General features: G+C 43.9%; 1 protein-coding gene across 5 annotated transcripts in view; it reads right to left on the reverse strand.

Moving 5' to 3' along the window:
• The window catches only part of MEI1 (meiotic double-stranded break formation protein 1), a 56116-nt gene that overhangs the window by 11005 nt on the left and 23629 nt on the right, over positions 1–21482 (reverse strand). For 4 of the 5 annotated variants that reach the window (XM_044942495.1, XM_044942494.1, XM_044942496.1 and 1 more), the window contains 9 exons: positions 20282–20393; positions 19432–19492; positions 18332–18429; positions 18153–18215; positions 16486–16654; positions 13451–13598; positions 9550–9825; positions 4704–4869; positions 1817–1921 (listed from right to left, as the gene is read on the reverse strand). In XM_044942495.1, the coding sequence (XP_044798430.1) occupies positions 1817–1921; positions 4704–4869; positions 9550–9825; positions 13451–13598; positions 16486–16654; positions 18153–18215; positions 18332–18429; positions 19432–19492; positions 20282–20393 (1198 nt within the window). The remainder of the gene's footprint in view (positions 1–1816; positions 1922–4703; positions 4870–9549; positions 9826–13450; positions 13599–16485; positions 16655–18152; positions 18216–18331; positions 18430–19431; positions 19493–20281; positions 20394–21482) is intronic. The other variant, XM_006068909.3, reaches the window with a different exon arrangement.

The raw sequence follows: 21482 nt of genomic DNA on the forward strand, positions 1-21482 counted from the left end.
GCCAATGGAAAGAAGCAGTGACAAACCCAAAGACATGTTCACACTCTCCATCAGAACAAACATCAGGCAAGCACCCCCAGGTGCATGTACGAATAGACTGCACAAGTTTAGGAGGTCAAAAGGCAGCTTCTGACAGCACTTGTGCCAACCAGACTCCAGGTTGCAGAGTCTGCAGAGGTTATGTAGGCCAACTTGCCACCATCAGCAGAAAGATGATCAAGTCTCTGAATTCTTCCAGCAACAGGCACTCACCACCTTCCCAGGGGAGGTCTGTAGCTATCGATGTGCAGTTCCCTAAACTTGCCACATTCTCTCTCTCATACCACCTCCATCTAGCTAACACCTTTCCTCTGATTCAGCAATCAAGATTCAGCTCAAAGTTCACCTCCCTCATGAATTCTCCCTTAATCTCTCAAAGCAAGGTTAAATGCCTCCTCTACTCCGCCTGCCTCATCAGAGTGGTTACAACACTGTGGGGTAGACATCTACAGAGCACAACCCTTTCCTCCTGGGAATTACCAGACCTTGCTCCCCTGCCCCCACCATCCTAGATATAAACCTACCTAAGTCTCCATTCACTTTTTTGGCAGCCATATCACACTTGACTTTACATGGCTCATGATCAACCAGACAACCAGGCCCCTCCCAACCATAGCCCCACCCTTGAACCACAGTCTTCTACTCTCAATGCTCTCAAATAAAACTATTCAAGGGTTATATGTAAATATATACTCATTTCACATATATGTTTCAGTCTGTTATGTCTCCCTATTAGAGGCCCTTTTGACAGCTGTTTTTGTCACACACAAACCTCCCTCCTGGCTGAGTGCCGCCTGATAAGACAGGCAGGCAATGACCAGCACCAGGCCAGGCTGGACACTGATCTTCTCATGAGGAGATCTGGGCTCCAGGCAGGGAAAAACCATACTACCCTGTGGCCAGAGGACACGACATTCCACAGGGACTGGAGACACACCATTTTTCCTAATAATTTCAAGCTTTCCTCAACAAATCTTCCTGAGGTTGCTGCCTATGAACTGGTGGCTGCATCAGCGAGCAGTAAAAGATCTTAATAAGCTTTGGGGTATGGGGAGAAAAAAGGCCTAGAGATCTGTGAACTGGATCATTAGATCCTGAGTCAGCTGCAGGGTGAGGTGGAGAACAGAGCTTGTGCCAGGAAAAATGAAGGATACACAGACTGTACCCACTGAAGGCCTACTCTGTGCCAAGCACCTTGTGGCATTCTACATTTAAAGTTACTCCTTACATCAACCCTAAATCAGTACACACTGTTATCTTACTTATGAGGAACCAAAGGCTCACAAAGGCTAGAGGTTGCCCAAGGTTGCATAACTAGTGACTAAGCTGAGAACAAAATCAGGCCTTCTTGATTCTGGAGCTTGTTTCAGTGACTTGTTTTGGTTTATTGTTTTCCTAACATTCCCAGAGAACGAGCAGAAGATCTGGAAGGTCCTTTATCAAGAAGCCCATAGGCAATCAACCAGTCAGAGGACTGTGCGTTAGTTGATTACATACCCTGCAACCCTCCTCCCTCACGTTGCCTTTAAAAATGCTATGTTGAAATCCTTCGGGGAGTCTGGGGTTGTGAGGGGCATGAGTCCCCATTCTTGCATGGCCCTGAAATAAACCTTCTTACTCAAAAAAAGAGAGAGAAGCCCACAGGAATAGACTGACCCACCAGCTTCTTCCAAAAGGTGAAACGGTGGAAGAAAGGAGCAAGGCCAGTGCTATGAGGGCTGACCCACAGCCCACCCAGCCCTGGGCCCTCAGGCACTGTTTCAAGCAACCAGAGCACCTTGGTGAAGCAGCTTCATGGCCATGCTGTCCAGTTCTTGCTCTGACTCGTTCCTCAGCTGCACTAAGGAGAGGAGGTTCAACAGCAAAGGCAGGTTCCCAGAGGCTGTTAGGAACAAGGAGAGCTGGTCAGGGAAACTGACAGACAGATCACCACCACCACCCAACCAGCGGTAAATAGTTCATTGGGCTTTACCCCTATTTCCTGTCTTCTTTATTTGGAAAAGGGGCAACTGACAGACTGAGTGCCAACTCTGGGTTGGGTAAGAGAATTCATTATCTCACTTAATCCTCTTTAAAATCATGGGAAGCAGGGACTGTCATTTCTATTTTACAGTTAAGAAAACTGAGGCCCAGAGAGGCTAAATGACATCTTCCAGGTCCCACAGCCACTGGCAGGGCCAGGACTTGAACCCAAATCTGAATCCAAGGCTCAAAGTCTTTCCACTATGGGTTTCCAAGAAATCTCATGATTCTTTTTTTTTTCTCATGATTCTTAAACACTATTATCAGTTAGTTGTGGCTTCTCCTTCCCTGAAAAGGAAGGATTCAGCTCCTCCAGATCCCCTTAACAGAAGATATTAAGAAGAGGTGGCACAGAGAAGAGAATACACAGAAGAACTATACAAAAAAGATCTTCACAGCCCAGATAATCACGATGGTGTGATCACTCATCTAGAGCCAGACATCCTGGAATGAGAAGTCAAGTGGGCCTTAGGAAGCATCACTACGAACAAAGCTAGTGGAGGGCATGGAATTCCAGTTGAGCTATTTCAAATCCTAAAAGATGATGCTGTGAAAGTGCTTCAGTCAATATGTCAGCAAATTTGGAAAACTCAGCAGTGGCCACAGGACTCGAAAAGGTCAGTTTTCATTCCAATCCCAAAGAAAGGCAATGCCAAAGAATGCTCAAACTAGCGCACAATTGCACTCATCTCACATGCTAGTGAAGTAATGCTCAAAATTCTCCAAGCCAGGCTTCAGCAATACGTGAACTGTGAACTTCCAGATGTTCAAGCTGGTTTTAGAAAAGGCAGAGGAACCAGAGATCAAATTGCCAATAACCACTGGATCATCGAAAAAGCAAGAGAGTTCCAGAAAAACGTCTATTTCTGCTTTATTGACTATGCCAAAGCCTTTGACTGTGTGGATCACAATAAACTGTGGAAAATTCTGGAAGAGATGGGAATACCAGACCACCTGACCTGCCTTTTGAGAAACCTATATGCAGATCAGGAAGCAACAGTTAGAACTGGACATGGAACAACAGACTGGTTCCAAATAGGAAAAGGAGTACGTCAAGGCTGTATATTGTCACCCTGCTTATTTAACTTCTATGCAGAGTACATCATGAGAAACGCTGGGCTGGAAGAAGCACAAGCTGGAATCTAGATTGCCAGGAGAAATATCAATAACCTCAGATATGCAGATGACACCACCCTTATGGCAGAAAGTGAAAAGGAACTAAAAAGCCTCTTGATGAAAGTGAAAGAGGAGAGTGAAAAAGTTGGCTTAAAGCTCAACATTCAGAAAATTAAGATCATGGCATCTGGTCCCATCACTTCATGGGAAATAGATGGGGAAACAGTGTCAATCTTTTATTTTTTGGGGCTCCAAAATCACTGCAGATGGTGATTGCAGCCATGAAATTAAAAGACTCTTACTCCTTGGAAGGAAAGTTATGACCAACCTAGACAGCATATTAAAAAGCAGAGACATTACTTTGTCAACAAAAGTCCGTCTAGTCAAGGCTATGGTTTTTCCAATAGTCATGTATGGATGCGAGAGTTGGACTATAAAAAAAGCTGAGCACAGAAGAATTGATGCTTTTGAACTGTGGTGTTGGAGAAGACTCTTGAGGGTCCCTTGGACTGCAAGGAGATCCAACCAGTCCATCCTAAAGGAGATCAGTCCTGGGTGTTAACTGAAAGGACTGATGTTGAAGCTGAAACTCCAGTACTTTGGTCACCTGATGTGAAGAGCTGACTCACTGGAAAAGACCCTGATGCTGGAAAAGATTGAGGGCAGGAGGAGAAGGGGACAACAGAGGATTAGATGGTTGGATGGCATCACCAACTCAACAGACATGAGTTTGGGTAAACTCCGGGAGTTGGTGATAGACAGGGAGGCCTGGCGTGCTGTGGTTCATGGGGTTGCAAAGAGTCGGACACGACTGAGCGACTGAACTGAACTGAACTGAGATCCCCTTAAACATGCCTCCAAACCTCCGTCCTCAACAGAAATGAACAAAATGAGCCATAGTTCTCCACCCACTTCCTCTTAATTGCTTGAAAACTTAAAAGTTCAACTTTCTAAGAGTAGGAAAAAAACAGACTAATCCCAGCCTTTCACACTATACCAAATATCAAGCTTCTGTGACTCCAGGGAGTCCCATTCTGGATTTGGAAACCATCCTTTTAGATCTTACCAGGAGTTCCAATCCATCACAGATCCGCCCCCTCCCTTGCCCCTGCTGGCTGTTGCTGCATCCTACACCTCCCCAACATTTACTGCTTCTTTCTTCCCAACTAGGGGCTGCCATTCTTGTGACAAATAGCTCTGAGCACATGCTTCGCAGGGTGGGGATAGGTATGCATGCATCAAACACACCCACCCATGCAGACATGAAACATAAGCACACTCAAACCACAGACACACACACACACACACACACACACACACACACACACACACAGTGTTGAGTACCCACTCTCCCACAAGAGGAAGGAGATAAAAGTTTCTCGCTTAATGCCCCACTGGCCGGACTTTTCTTTTGCAGAAAAAACTCCAATTCTCTCTCCCAAAGCAGACCTCATCACAGTAGAGATGCCCACTCCTGCATGACCTTCCCTCAGGTCTAAACATGCCTCCAGCAGCTACAGGCTGACCTCCTGAGGGGGAGGACCCATGCTCCACCAGCAGATGCTGTAGGATCATCAGGAAGTGGCCTCGGATGAGACCGCCCACTTGGACATCTTCATTCCTCCTCAGAAAGGTCTTCAGGACAATCAGTACCTTGCGGGCTATGTCCATGGGACTGGAACAGATGAGGTCCTGAGCAGGAGAGAAGGAAGCCAGAGCTCAGAGGGCATTATAGTTGGGGACAGTTGAGCAGTGAAGAAGAAGGGCTGGAGAAGGGCCCCAAATGATGCTGTCACAGAACCTGGGGAAGGAAGCACTTACGCAGGACCTACCATACATCATCCTGTCAAACAAGTCCATCCTAAATGGGAAAAAACAGGGGCTCAGAGAGATTGTGTAATGTGCCAAAGCCCACATAAACTAGTAAGTGGCACAATTAGGATTTGAATCCCTGGTGGCTCAGATGGTAAAGAATCTGCCTACAATGCAAAAGACCCTGGGTCAGGAAGATCCCCTGGAAAAGGAAATGGCTACCCACTTCAGTATCATTGCCTGGAGAATCCAATGGACAGAGGAACTTGACAGGCTACAGTCCCAAGGATAGGACTTGGATCACAAAGAGTCAAACATGACTGAGTGACTAACACACTCCCAACTCCAAGCCCAGAGCTCTTTGTACTAAGGGGGTGGGGGTGGAGATGTCACAGGGCAAGCACAGGATGGGTTAGGACAGATTCAGGACACAGGAAGAGAAGCAAGGACCAGATCAGGCCCCATCTCCACCATGGCATCTGGCTATTTCTGCCCCAAGGAGTAAAGGCCTTGGTTTCAGAAGGCTGGAAAGAACATTGCTTTTTATTTGCTTTCAGAGTTAATAAGTATATGTTAAAGGGGAAGTCAGCAGAAGCTACACCAGAGACTATCCCATTGAGAGTTCCTGTCACCTTCCAGCTCAAACAGGCCAATTCCTTTTGAAAGAGCAGAGGGCGCTGGGTGCCACGAAACCAGTGTCACACACAGACGCCTAGCTCCTGACACACAGAACCATGATTACAGGCTACCGGCCAGACAAACCCAGATGTGCTGATCACTGGGTAGCACGGGGGTGTCTGTGCTTGGCTCTCTAAAAACCCCCACATCTGCCAGAGAAACAACTATAATACTGATGAAATAATTCATATTTTATGGCACAATGAGAAACATTTAAACATAAAATTTTTCTTTGCTAGCTTGGGCCTCTTCCTCCCCTTTTAGTGTGTATTTTGCATCTGAATTAACCAGACCTCCTTAGGAGATAACATTCTTTCTCAATCTCATCAAGGGTCACAACTTGTAAGTCTTTAGGGGATAACTTCCTTCCTAACTCTGCAAGGGACCATGATGACCTGTGATCCACTACTACCTTTGTATGTATAGATTTAAATTGTGTAAATGATCAATAATATGTCATTTAACCATTTGTCTCAAAAACTTAAATCACTGTACTTTGACCTCTTATGGGCAGGACAATCCTCGGAGCTTTTTATTTTACTTTCTTAACTTATCTTTTTTGGCCACACCACATGGTTTTCAAGATCTTAGTTCCTGGACTAGGCATGGAACCTGTGCTCCCTACAGCGGAAGCACCGAGTCCTAACCACTGGACTGCCAGGGAATTCCCCTCAGAGATTTCTGAAAGACTGTCTAGCAGGTTATAATTCTCGGGTTGGCTCAAATAAATTTGTCATTTCCTTCTGAGATAGACTGTTGATTAATTTTTATTGACAACATCAATAGCAATCACTCAATCAGGACCTAATAATGTCAGGTATTGTTCTGTGTTTAAACTGTAGTTACATGTTTGTTTATACATCATCTGTATCTTCATGATAACTCTTCCCAGTAGTTGTCACTCCAGTTATTCAAAGCAGCAAACTGGGACAGATTAACTAGTTTGCCAGTCAAGAAAGCAGGGGCATTATAAATTCTATAGCCACTATGATTTAAGGAAGGGCAGGGATGAGGTTGGCTTCATCTTTGTTACCTTGTAGGGACTTGGTTGGGAAGATCCCCTGGAGTAGGAAATGGCAACCCACTCCAGTATTATTGTCTAGAAAATTCCATGGACAGAGGAGCTTGTCCATGGGGTTGCAAAGAGTTGGACACAGCATGCACATACACATGCACACAGAGACTCAGAAAACATCTCTGGAAGGAGAGGCTCTCAGAATAAGGCTAAAGGGAACTTCAGTTCATTTCCAACAACCTTTTTACTTTATAGAGTATGAGGCTGAAGTCAGATGAGGTGTGATTTGTCTAAGGTCACAGGACCCACAGCCAAACTAGTTTCCTAGTTCTGCTCCTTCACCAGCACATGGCTGTCTGACTGCCAAAGCTGGTCTCTTAGAAACCTAAGTTAGTGAATGTTAAAAGTGCCAAAGGAAGGGGGCTACTTAGATATTTGGCAGCTGTGATGAATGCCAGGGGAAAGGGTGCACCCCACCCTATAGGTGAGTGAGGAGGCTCTGGGTGGAGCATGGCCCCCTCTGAAGCCTCTCCTGTCCAGAGTCATCCAGAACTCTCTGGGACTGGGCCGACCAGAGGGACATGCCCCAAGCAGGGAACAAACAGAGCTTCTATGACATCACTGTTTTTTACATATAAACAACCCACGTGAAAGACCACCCGTTGTTAAGAGTGGCAATTAACAGCTTTGTTTTCAGCTGTTAATTACCCACATCAGAAACAGAAATTGGTACCAACACATATTTTTAGACTCTTTCCCCTCCTGCAGCTAGAAGCTGGGAAGCAATGGTAGGAATTATACACATGAACAAACAACAAAATTGTTCCTTGCTCTTCTTTCTTAACACTGATGTTTCTAGGATCTAATTTAGTAAAAAACTCATTAATTTAGGCTCCGGTCATGGTCATGACCTTTGTTAGCTATATGACCTTCAGAATTCAATAAGTCTTCCTTCTTTTTTAAAAAACTATTTATTAGGCTGTATCATGTCTTTGTTGTGGCTTAGTTGTCAGATGGAATGTGGGATTTTAGTTGCTCAAGAAGGGTTCAAACCTGCGTCCCTTGCATTGGAAGGCAGATTCTTAACCAATGGACTACAAGGGAAGGCCCTCAATAAGCCTTTCTGAGATTAAGATTCTTTATCTGGTTCAGAGTCAGTCAGGAATCAGTGAATGATAGTCTACTGTGTACAGCATACCACGAGTGCTCCTATATATTCTTTCATTTATCCCCATGTTATCTCCATTTTAGACATGAAGAAACCAAAGCTCAGAGAAGACTTCTTTCAGTTGTTAGGGGTTTGTTATATCTGAGTCCCCCACTGGCCCATGGGCCAGGAACTAGGTCTAATTCTTCCCTGTGCTCAAACAGCTCTCCCATTAGATGAAACCCTGAGTCAGGGTTGGTTTCTCTCTTGTCCTGAGATTTAGCTCAGTTTACTGGAAAAAACAATAGGGAATCAAAACCTGGGTTTCAATCTTAACTCTTGTGACCTTGGGCAAATCTTTCTAAAACTATTTCTTAATCTGTTTAAAAAGAAAAAAATAAGATACAATGATTAGTATCTTCCTCAGAAGATCTGAATTTTTTCTTTTTTGAAAGACTTAGATCTATTCAGATCCCTAACTCAACAGGTCAGCAAAGGTTTATAAATACTTATGTGTGAGGAACTGACCCTGAATACTTTATCTGTCACAGAAAATCCAGCATCTTAGCTCTGTCCATGGCTACTCTGTGTCCCATCTTGTTTTCTTTCCTTATGCGCTAATGGTTTATTTTTAACCCATTCCTTATTCCCTTTTCTTCCTATCCAAGGAAGAATTTGAGCCAAAGCATGAATGTGGCCCCTATCAAATCAACATATGTGAGATTTCACAAAATGACAGATCTCAGGGACAGAGGGTGAAGATTTAAGTCTGAGTGGGGGTGTGTACGTGTGAGTGTGAATATGGACAGAAGGTGACTAAGGATGTGAGATATACAATATGCAGGTGTTATTTCCACCAAGGTCACTCCAATAAAATTAGGGAATCATATTTATTGATGATAAGAATATCAAAAGAACACCCACTCTCCTCTAAAGGGCTGTGTCATTCTTCTAGGACTAAGGGACAGGGGGCAAGTAAGTGAACTGGCATTGAAGGCAGGGGTTCTAAACTACAGTGGCAGTTTGGGATCTGCCACTAGTCACATTAATTGGTCACTATATACAAATTGTCAACTGTAAATAATTTACTTTTAAAAAATATATATTACAGCAGTTATCTCTATAATAATAAAGAAAAATAGATGGAATTAAAGCCAGTGTGTGAGAAACTGCAAACAAGCAGCTTCCTTATCTAACTGATGAACCTGACAGAAATTATAGGAATGTCTTACTTCACACAAAAAAATCATTGGAATATGCAATAAACTCCTGATAAAAAAAATTCTGGGTATGGCCAAAGAAGAGTGTTGCATATGTAACATTATCTTGAGAATTATGACATAAAAGAGGCTGAGTCCCTTTGCCAATCAGACATCTGCCACTACATGCCCCGGGGGTCCCCTGTGACATCAAACCCTTGCTAACAGAATATACTTAAGACAGGGAGGTGAGAGGGAATGGTAACAAAGGTCAGCATTTCAGAGGTATATCCCCTGGGGATTAGAGGGGCACATATCTCTCAGTGAGCAGACATCCATCAGACTTAGGAAAGGGTATGGATTTACCAGGCACCTGCCAGCTGAAAAGACCTCCTACAAGCATGGAAACAGTGATAAGTCCAGAGTCGGGTAGAAGCAGCTGCGAGTGCCTCCTGACCTCAGGAAACCAGCTCCCAGCTCCCACCACCTCTGACTGCAGAAATGAGCAAGTGGTCACCTACTAGCAAAATGAGTAGGATGCTGGGGCTGCTCCTAAGTATGTGAAACAGGGCTGCTACGCTGGCGGGAAGGGTGGGATGCCCAGCAGATGGGACACCGTCCAGCTCCTCACAGCTGCGCTCTTCCCAGGAGAACCAAAGTTCCAGGACACAGTGCCCAAACCTCCTCATCAGCTCTGGATGCAGCAGGAACAACCTGAGCAGGAGCGGATGGTGGGTGTAGACTCGGTGCAGGTCTGGGGTGTCCTCTAGGAATTTTCTGATGGCACCAACCACAGCCTGGAGGCAAAGAATAAAGAGGATAAATACACCTTGTAGAGGGCCCAAGAGACTCCAATCCCCAACAAATAGAGACAGCCAAGATGTAACTGGGAAAAAATGTACTGGCTTCTCAGGGGTCCAGGTTATTTTCACTGGCACCCTCCAGCAAAAAGAAAACCTCACTCTGCTTACCTTGTAACAGTGGCCCTCAACTCGGGGTGATTTCACTCCCCAAGGGACATGTAAAAATGTCTAGACTGTCTAGATTGTTGATTGTCTTGATTGGGGGAGTGCTAGTGGCGTCTAGTGTGAGAAAGCAGGAATCCTGCTAAATATCCTGCAATGCACAGAACAGCCTCCCACAGAAAAGACTGTGCAAAATGTCACCAGTGCTGTGGCTGCGAAACCCCACTCTATAATGGCGCTCAGCACAGTGTGTCGCAACTGGCAGCGTGGGTGTGTCTACCTACCACACTAGGCTTCAGCTGTCTGAGGGCACAGAGACAGCAAACAGCAGGTGTGTTAAACCATTTACTAAACCTCTCTCTTCCCTGCTGCACATATAACAAAGCTCAAATTCCTGAGCATGTTACTCTCATGATTTTACGCTCCATAGTTTTGACTCTTCACTTGGGTCTTTCATCCATTTTGAGTTCATTTCTGTGTATGATATGAGCTAAGGGTCCAGCTCCATTCTGTTGCATGTAGATATGCAACTGATTCCAACACTATTTATTAAAAAGGCAGTTTTTCCTGTGCTGAATTGTCTTGTCATTCTTATAGAAATATATGGGTTTATTTTCGGGCTTTTTGTTTGTTTTCAATTTTGATCTGAGGGACCTTAATTCTCCCACCAGGGATGGAAACCAGGTCCCGGCAGTGAAAATGCTGAGTTCTAACCACTGAACAGACAGGGAATCCCCTATGGGTTTATTTTTGGACTCTCAACTCTATTCGGTTGATCTGGATGTCTCTCCTAGACATATTTAGAACCTGTCTTGATTACTGTCTTGATTACTCTATCTTTGTAGTAAGTTTGAAATGAAGAAGTGTGAGTCCTCCAAACCTGATTTTCTTTTTCAAAATTATTTTGCCTACTTTGGGTCCCTTGCATTTCCAAATAAATTTTAGGATCAGCTTGTCCATTTCAAGACAAGGAAAAAAAAAGAAGGCAACTAGAATTTTGATCAAGATTATATTGAATCTATAGAACAATTTTAGTATTGCCATTTAAACACTATTAAGTCTTTTTTCCTAGTTTTCAGTTCAGTTCAGTTGCTCAATTGTGTCCAGCTCTTTGCGACTTCATGAATTGCAGCACTCCAGGCCTCCCTGTCCATCACCAACTCCCGGAGTTCACCCAAACTCATGTCCATCGAGTCGCTGATGCCATCCAGCCATCTCATCCTCTGTCATCCCCTTCTCCTCCTGCCCCCAATCCCTCCCAGCATCAGAGCCTTTTCCAATGAGTCCAACTCTTCACATGAAGTGGCCAGAGTACTGGAGTTTCAGCTTCAGCATCATTCCTTCCAAAGAAATCCCAGGGCTGATCTCCTTTAGAATGGACTGGTTGGATCTCCTTGCAGTCCAAGAGACTCTCGAGAGTCTTCTCCAACACCACAGTTCAAAAGCATCAATTCTTCGGGGCTCAGCTTTCTTCACAGTCCAACTCTCACATCCATACATGACCACTGCAAAAACCATAGCCTTGACTAGATGGACCTTTCTTGGCAAAGTAATGTCTCTGCTTTTTAATATGCTGTCTAGGTTGGTCATAACTTTCCTTCCAAGGAGTAAGAGTCTTTTAATTTCATGGCTGCAGTCACCATCTGCAGTGATTTTGGAGCCCCAAAAAATAAAAGATTGACACTGTTTCCACTGTTTACCCATCTATTTCCCATGAAGTGATGGGACCAGATGCCATGATCTTAATTTTCTGAATGTTGAGCTTTAAGCCAACTTTTTCACTCTCCTCTTTCACTTTCATCAAGAGGCTTTTTAGTTCCTTTTCACTTTCTGCCATAAGGGTGGTGTCATCTGCATATCTGAGGTTATTGATATTTCTCCTGGCAATCTAGATTCCAGCTTGTGCTTCTTCCAGCCCAGCGTTTCTCATGATGTACTCTGCATAGAAGTTAAATAAGCAGGGTGACAATATACAGCCTTGACGTACTCCTTTTCCTATTTGGAACCAGTCTGTTGTTCCATGTCCAGTTCTAACTGTTGCTTCCTGATCTGCATATAGGTTTCTCAAAAGGCAGGTCAGGTGGTCTGGTATTCCCATCTCTTCCAGAATTTTCCACAGTTTATTGTGATCCACACAGTCAAAGGCTTTGGCATAGTCAATAAAGCAGAAATAGACGTTTTTCTGGAACTCTCTTGCTTTTTCGATGATCCAGTGGTTATTGGCAATTTGATCTCTGGTTCCTCTGCCTTTTCTAAAACCAGCTTGAACATCTGGAAGTTCACAGTTCACGTATTGCTGAAGCCTGGCTTGGAGAATTTTGAGCATTACTTCACTAGCATGTGAGATGAGTGCAATTGTGCGCTAGTTTGAGCATTCTTTGGCATTGCCTTTCTTTGGGATTGGAATGAAAACTGACCTTTTCGAGTCCTGTGGCCACTGCTGAGTTTTCCAAATTTGCTGACATATTGACTGAAGCACTTTCACAGCATCATCTTTTAGGATTTGAAATAGCTCAACTGGAATTCCATGCCCTCCATTAGCTTTGTTCGTAGTGATGCTTTCTAAGGCCCACTTGACTTCACATTCCAGGATTGAGACATTATTAACATATAACATTGTATAAGTTTAAGGTTTCCCTGATAGCTCAGGTATGGGCTTCCCTTGTGGCTCAGCTGGTAAAGAATCCTCCTGCAATGCACAAGACCTGGGTTCAATCCCTGAGTTGGAAAGATCCCCTGGAGAAGGGAACAGCTACCCACTCCAGAATTCCAGCTTGTATAGTCCAGTCACAAAGAGTCGGACACGACTGAGGGACTTTCAAGTTTAAGAGATACAACATAATCATCTGATAAATGTATATATTGTGAAATGATTGCTCCAGGCCTAAGAGTTTATAAAGAAGCTGGAGGGAGAAAACCTGTAACATACAACCTCATCAAAGTAATCCAAGAGCAGCCTGGCTAACAATGATGTAGGTTTCAGCAATACATTTTGTTTCATAAACTGTTATCTTTTCCTTTTTCCTCTTGCACAAACCAGAGGCGGTACTAAGAAAACAGCCTTTAACCTAATTGACCTTTATAACTTAGGTTAATTAGGACCTAATTAACTTAGGTCCACAGCATGCAGGATCCTTCTTCTCTAACTAGGGATCAAACCCATGCCCCCTTTAGTGGAAGCATGGAGTCTTGACCACTGGACTTTGGGGGAAGTCCTTAAGTCTTGATTTTCTTATCAATAAAATAAAAACAGTAATCTCTACCTCCCAGAACTGATGAGAGGACTAAGTTACATGAGTTCTGTATGTGTCAGCACTTTGTCTTCCTCTAGTCCCCTAACACACACTGTCTCTCTGCCACCCAGCATTTCTATATATACACCAAAACAGTCTTCCGAGGAACCATGATGAAGAGGAGCAGGAGAAGGAGGAAAAGCCCCAGGTGTTTTGGTCCATACCTCATCTAAGGCACCATCTTTGTCCTGGCAGATTGCAAGCAGATAGATAGAAGCTCTGAAGACCACGAGTGGAGGGCGTTCACCCTGGTCCTGCAGAGATAGGAGGAAGCTTTGCACAGCCATGAATAACTTCGTCTTTGAGACAAACCTGTCAACCAAGGACAGTCTGAGTGAAAAAGGCAGAGATGGCTGTTCTCCCTGGCCACACCCTCCCTCTGCCCTTCTGTCCCAGCATGTTCACAGCCTAATGACATCTTGCACAAAGAGGGTGCTGTACATACTTAACAAAGCACTGTCACACATGCACAGCATGTAGTTCTCTGCTTTGTGCAAGGATCTGTTAGGGGACAGAGACTCCTCACTCACACCTAGAAGGTAAAGCATCAGGCAGCTGGACCAGCAGTGTTAAAAAGAAGGGTGCTACTTTGGGGGTTCAGGAGGCCCTGCTTTGACAGCCAGTTCACCCTTCTCTTCTCATATTTATCACTAAACATTTGTGTGTTCAATGGGCTCCTTTCTGGGGAAGGGAGATTTCTACACTTGTACATGCAAGGAAGATGGGGATGAGGAGGAGACCAACTTCACTACATGTCCTTTTATGCTTTTTAAATTTTCTACCATGGGTATGTCTCACCTATCAGATTAAGACTCTGATAAACATTTTAAAATAGGTAATACTAAATGCAATGTGGTATCCTGGATTGTATCCTAGAACAGAAAAGGGACAGTACACGAAAACTGGTGAAATCTGAATAAAGTTTAGTTAATAGTATTGTACCATCATATGGTCAAATGATTTTCAACAAGGGTGCCAACACCATTCAGTGGGGAAAGGACAGTCTTTTCAACAAATGGCACTGGGAAAATTGGATTTCCACATACAAAAGAATGAAGTTAGAATCTTACTTAATACGATAGAAAAAAATTAACCCCAAATAGAAACACACTTAAATGAAAGACTTAAACCTATACAAAAAATTTTAGAACAAAACATAAGGCAAAAGTTTCATGACATTGAATTTGGCAATGAATTATTGGTTATGACACCAAAAACACAGGCAATAAAAGAAAAAAATAAACTGGACTTTATGAAAGTTTTAAAAGTTTGTGCATCCAAATCCACTATCAACAGAGTAAAAAGGCAACACACAGAATGGTAGAAATTATTTGCAAATCTAATAAAGAACTAATATCCAGAACATATAGATAACTCCTAAAACTCAACAACAAAAACATTCAAACAATCTGAATCAAAACTAGACAAAAGATTTGAATAGACATTTCTCCAAAGAAGATATACAAATGGCCAACAAGCACATGATTTGCTCAACAACAAATGACAACAGAAAAAATAGACAAATTTCATCCCCCCAAAATTTCTTTAATTAAATTTAATCAAAATTTAAATTAAAAGACACTTGCTCCTTGGAAGAAAAGCTATGACAAACCTAGACAGTGTATTACAAAGCAGAGACATTACTTTGCCAACAAAGGTCTGTATAATCAAAGCTATAGTTTTTCCAGTAGTCATGTACGGTTTTGAGAGTTGGACCATAAAGAAATCTGAGTGCCAGAGAATTGATGCTTTTGAACTGTGGTGTTGGAGAAGACTCTTGAGAGTGCCTTGGACTGCAAGGAGATCAAATCAGTCAATCCTAAAGGAAATCAACCTTGATCACTGGAACAACTGATGCTGAAGTTGAAGTTCCAGTACTTTGGCTGCCTGATGTGAAGAACTGACTCATTGGAAAAGACCCTGATGCTGGGAAAGATTGAAGGCAGGAGAAGGGGATGACAGAGGATGAGATGGTTGGATGGCATCACCGACTCAATGGACATGAGTTTGAGCAAGCTGCAGGATTTGGTGATGGACAGGAAAGCCTGGCGTGCTGCAGTCCATGAGGTCACAAAGAGTCGGACATGACTGAGCAACTGGACTGAACAGAATCAAAACCACAATGCAAAAACCACTTCATAACCACTAGGATGGCTATAATAAAAAAGATGGACAAGTCTTGACAAGGATATGGAGAAACCAGAACCCTTGCTCAAATATTGCTGATAGGGCTGCAGCTCCTCTGGAAAACAGTTCGCAAGTTCCTCAAAATGTTACCCATAGTATTACCATATGACTCCTCAATTCTAAACCTGGTGTATACAGAAAAGGAATAGAAAACTCAAAACAAGTACTCAGACAAACACATGTACACACATATTCACAGCATTACTATTCATAATAACCAAAAGGTGGAAACAGCCCAAATGCCCATCAATGAATGAAGGAATAAACAAACTGTAGTGTATACACACAATGGTATTCAGCCATGAAAAAGAATGAAGTACCAATTCCTGCTGCAAACATTACGTTTACTGGATGAATCTTGAAAACATTATGCTCAGTGGAAGGAGCAGGTGCAAAAGATCACATATGTATGACCACATCTACCAGAAATGTTCAGAATAGATAAGTCCATAGAGACATAATGCAAGTTGCCAGAAGCTGAGCAGAAGGAAAGGGGAGTGACTGCTTAAAGGATAAGAGGCTTTACTTTGGAGTGATGGAAATGTTTTGGAACTAGACAGAGATGGTGGTTGCACAACACTGTGAATATACTCAATGCTACTGAGTTGTCCTCTTTAAAATGGTTAACTTAGCTATGTAAACTTTACCTCAATAATTTTTTAAAAGCTTAATGAAAAATAGTACTTTGATTTTAAATTTTAATAAATTGTATAGTAATTCTTAAAACCAAAGTAAACTAGTGACTTTTTTTTTTTTGGTGCATAAACAACACCCTCAGGGATATCAAGGAATTCTCATCAGCATTCGAGGCTCTGTCCTTCACTCCTGAGACTACCCGTCTCTCCAAACTGTGAGCCCCTCAGGAATACACGCCATTTTTCACTTATCTCCATGTCCCCAGTGCTCAGCACCAGGCCTGGAGAGGATGCCTCTGTAAATAGTTATTGAACTGAACCTGGCTACAGATGTAGCTTCCAGAACCAACTGTCAGTCACCAACTCTGAGCACTGACCTGTCCTCGTGAATGTAGGCCAGGTAGAAGAGGAGCAGGATGCAGTACTGTCTCTGGCGAACAGCTTCCTCCACATACTGGCGATCCGACAGGAGAGCAAGGCTTTCAGGGCCCCTGCTGCTTATCTGGGGCAGCCCATGCTGCAGGAGCTCAGACACTGCAGAGAGCTCTGGGGAGGGAACAGGCCAGAGAAAATCACACAAAGGACAGAGGAGAGCAGGTAACGGTCACATACGTGTCTGTACATACAGAGTACTGCACAGGACAGCAAGGACACACACAGGAGAAAAGGCAAGCAGTCTCTTCTCCCTCTCTTAGTCTCTCAGGAAAGACTGAAGGTAACATGTGGAAGGACTTGGATACATTCATCCACTTGACAATGTCCACTGAGTGGCTATTCTAGGCCAGGCTATGACACACGGGCCCTACCTCCTGGAGCTGGCAGCTGGTGGGAAAAAAATAGATAATGAGACAGATAATTGCAGGACATGTGATCAGTGCCATGTTCAAGTGTGGAAGAGAGAGTGACTCATGCCACCTGCGATGGGGAGGGCAAGCTCAAAGAGGAGGGAACCGTGAAGGGTGAACAGAAATCAGGCAGAGAAAGGAGAGAAGAGGCTTGCCAAGCCAGGAAGCAAGGTGTTCAGCAGCCTGGAGGCATAAGAGGACGTCATGTTTAGGGGGCAGCAAGGAGTTCAATGTGACTGGACCATCAGTGAAAAGATGTGGAGTATCAGGGGTTTAGGAACTGGGTGATGTAATTTGTAGGTAGCCTGTGAAAGACCTTGAACAAGGAGTATAGAATGTGGATTTTAACCTGAGGGCAGATTCCTACATTTCTTATGAAACTTCTGTTTCTTACAAGAAAGAACATTTGAATACCAAAAGAATATGAAAGAAAAGGACCTCAGAGCTTAAGTTTTGAATAAACTCAACTTCATGGAAAATTCACTACATTACCCTTACTTTCCAAATTTCACCACAGACAGACCAGAGAAAACTCCATCACTGTCAAACAATGCCTGATAGACTGCTGATTGGAGATGACTGCTGAAGGCCAGGGGAGTTGAGATGTTGACATGGGGAGTTGAGACGTCAACTTGGCTTTTGGATAGACCCTCCAGCAGTCTGTGAAGACTGGTTGGATGAGAGACTGAAAGCAGGGGGCCAAGTTAGAGGTCACATGAAAGGGTCCATCCTGCCAATGCAATGCGCCTACAGCCAAGTAGAGCGTGAGATGGAATGTGCCACTGAGACATGGCAGCAATCAGGTCAGGTTTCCTAATTCTAAGTTTATTGCTTTTTCTACCAAAGCACACTATGATCATTGTGATCATAACAAAATTATTATCCTTGAGCCTCACACACCCACCTGCCCTTTCTCCTGAAATGTAAAAGAAAGATGCAGTCTGCATGTAAGTAAGGTTGGCTGCTCTTCCTGGTGCTCCGAGATATAACAAGATATCTGGGTCTCAGGGTCTGAGGAGGCAGAAGTGGGGCTCCTCCTATTCAGTCAAGAGAGAGAACTGGCCAGCAGTAGGGGACTGGTGCTGGTAAGCACAAGAGGCTGCTGTGACGTGGCTGCCACCAGGACAGAAATCATCATGCCATTCCCTATGCAGGCCAGACCACACCTGGATAGGCAGAGAGCTAATCTATTATCTCACCTCCCTCCCTAGGAAGCAGCTTATAGTTCCATCGTTCCATGATTCCATGGTTCTTCTGGGTAGCTTTAGGCAAAGATTTCTTATTACTGTACTGACTTATGACTCAGCCAATCAGTAAGACATCCAGAGACTAAGACACTACCATGGAAGTCGTAAGTGGTCAAACTACAGCATCTTACCTTCTTGGGAAGGTGGTCCTGATTTCTCTGGAGCTGAGAAGAGGCTGATGCACATGTAGTACAGGAAACTGGAACACACCTGGTTCAGGGCTGAGTGACTTAGTGGGAGGAGAGGAAAGCAGAAAAAGAGAGAGGACATTGCTACTCTGGCTGGGACAGCATTATCTCTGCCAGGTACTGAGGCACCACTGCTTTGTACCAGAGACCAAGGAAATTCTAACCATGGCCCTGGTAGAGAAGGTCGAAGGTCTGGAGGTGGCTGTGAAAAGTAAATATGGAATCTGCTGCCCACAGGTGTAACTTAGTCACTTGGCCCATATAGGTATTCACGAAAAATTTCCTGAAAAAAATAAGTCAAGGTGAGCTACAAAGCTCCAAATTAATAAAACATATAAACAGAATGTGCTCCTGGGTCAGGAAGGGGCTAACAAGTACTAGAAAAAGGGGAAACTGTTGAACCCAAAATGGGTGATTCAGGAGAATTACAAACATCCAAAACTGTGAATCTGAACCCAGGTGGATCCCTGTATTCTCTCCTGAACATCAGTTGTTCTATCCAGAGATATGGAAGGAGGGCTAGATACTCCACTGAGGTTACCTTGAGGACTGTAGGCAGTAACAAGTGGAATCTGCCAAGCAAATGCAGAAACAGGTAGCAAGTCAGAAATGGGAAGGCTGCTCTAGAAACCTAATGAGAGAGATTGAAGCAGCAACCTCTCTACTCTGTATAACAGAGCCTCTCCTCTGGAATTGCTGGGCTGGCAGCAAACAGGACATGACCCTCTTGATGGGCACGGCATCAGTTACCCTGTGAGGGCCTCAGCTTCCTGGTCTGTAAAATGAGAGTTAGACAAATGATCTCTAAGAGCCCTTCCAGTTTCGATGCTAAAAGGTGCCCTTCTGAGTATCACATGGAATGAGAGTCATATCAGAACCAGATAAGTAAAAGCTAGAGAAGCCCATCCACCTCATAACATCAGGTGCTGAGCAGTTCTGACACTGTGTCAATCCCTCCACAGTCCTATAACTAAACCACACCAGTCAGAAATTTCCACTTGTCCAGTCAAGAAGGACACTTGGCCCCTTGGGACAGTACATACCTCAGGCCACTGCAGAACCTAGCCTTCAGTTCCAGGGCCAGTCGTATGAAGGATGAGGCAGCTTGCGAGAATTGGGAAGAAAGCAGAGAGTGGTTTAAGCCAGGCTTGTTACAGGGATTCCCAAGTCTGAGTGGTACTATTTTTGGAGTCACACAGACCTCGGTTCAAATATGCTCCATCGCTAACTAGTAACGTGACCCTGAGACACTTACTTACCTTCTCTGAGATTCAGTTTCGATATCTATACCTCAAAGCCTGCTGCGAAACTAAGTAAGATATATGTATATAGAAGATCTAACAAATATTTAGCTCAGAGCAAGTGCTGAATAAAAGTTCATCTTCTTTTCTGATGAACTTTCCGCATTAGCTGGTGACCTTGGCCCAGTCTCCTGCATTGCCTGACTCTCCCAGTCTCCCCCCTCCCACTCCACCCTGCTTAAAAGTGACCACTGTCCTGCCCATCCCGGGCCCCTGTAAGAGCAGGATTCTAGACAAGAGCTACCACTGCCCCAGCTAGTGTTGAGGATAATCTGTATTCTATCCTAGGGCTTCTGGTAGGGAATTAACTTCTCAGAGTTTCACAGCAACTTTCTGAGACAGCAGTTTAACCCATGGCTCTGAACTGGAACCTTCTTGACTCAGAGAACTATCAATTAATTTGAGAACTGCCTTTAAAGACTTTTGATTGCTGGATGATATATCCTTCCACTCAACACTAGGCAGAGTGTGGATGTTGATTCTGAACGAATGAGTAACCCTCCACCCACAGGTTGTACTCTCTCTGAGTACCCTGAGCAACTGCCTAAGGCGCCAGCCCCCCTTCCAACTTCCATACTTGCTTGTGGCCTACCAAGCTTCTTGGAGAATTTCTCCTTCATGTGAGGGACGATGACAAAAAGGCTGTGCAGAACCGAGAGGAAAACCTCCATCACGGCTGGGTGAGTGGCCTGCTCCCAGTACCTCTGCAAAGAACCAAGAGGGAGCGCATAGTCCACTAGGACTGAACCTCTGAAGAAGAAAGAGCATCAGCAAAAACTGCATCATCTAGCAGTAAGAGTCTAAATTCTTTCTTCTGATGGACACAAAAAAAAGCTCAGAGACCTGAAATCACAAGCCTACATCCATGGCTTACATCTGCCACTTAATAAACTGTGCAAGATTCATTACTGCTCTGGGCATCTACCAAAGAGTAAACCAGGAATAACCACAAGCCCTACCTCCCAGAAACAAATGACATCTCACATGTAAAAAGCACTTTCTAAACTATGCATTATAGTGACATGAATGACACTCATGTTTCTAACATATAATAATATGGTTCACAAACTTCCTTCATGTTTATTTTTCATGTGATCTTTGAATAGAATCACGAGGCAGTATGACGTGGTAGACAGAGTAGAGAAACTTGGGTTCTATTTCACGCTTTGCACAAGATCGCTGTGTGCCCTGGGTCAGTCACCCCCTCCCCTTTCACTGTTTCGGTTCCTCATGTATAAATAGCCAGGGCCTCAGGGATGTGGTTCTTACAGATACTTTTCATTTGGTTTTCAAACCAAGTTTTTTTTCAACTATAAAAGTAATACAAGTTCATTAAAGAAAATGTATAAAATGCCGAAAAGTAGAAAGCAAGAATAACACCACAATTCTATAATCTAATTCTAGATCTAGCTCTAACACTTCATAAATCTAGGAGGAAGGCAGAGAAGGGAAAGAAACCAAAGTGAATGGCCCAACTATTACTGTTAGTGTGTGCCAATCAGGGTTGTAACCCATGGTCCCTGAGAGTTACCCTCCTGAAGACCCTGGCATGCTGGCTCAAAGGCTTCTTCAAGGAAAAGAGGCTCTCCTGTCATAACCAGAGGATGCTCCCCTGCTGCCACCTACTGTTTCCAGTGGGTGTTTTGGAGGTTTCCTTTCCCAACTAACAGACTGTTCATAGGATGTCCAAAACTCAAACAGGACAAGACTCACCCAGGGTCATCCAGGCAGTCAACACTATGGACCCTGCTCTTCCTACCATCTTTGTCTCAAGTCAGCTCAAAACCAGGTCT

Source organism: Bubalus bubalis, chromosome 4 (assembly GCF_019923935.1).
Source record: "Bubalus bubalis isolate 160015118507 breed Murrah chromosome 4, NDDB_SH_1, whole genome shotgun sequence".
In the NCBI taxonomy this organism is placed as follows: Eukaryota; Metazoa; Chordata; class Mammalia; order Artiodactyla; family Bovidae; genus Bubalus; species Bubalus bubalis.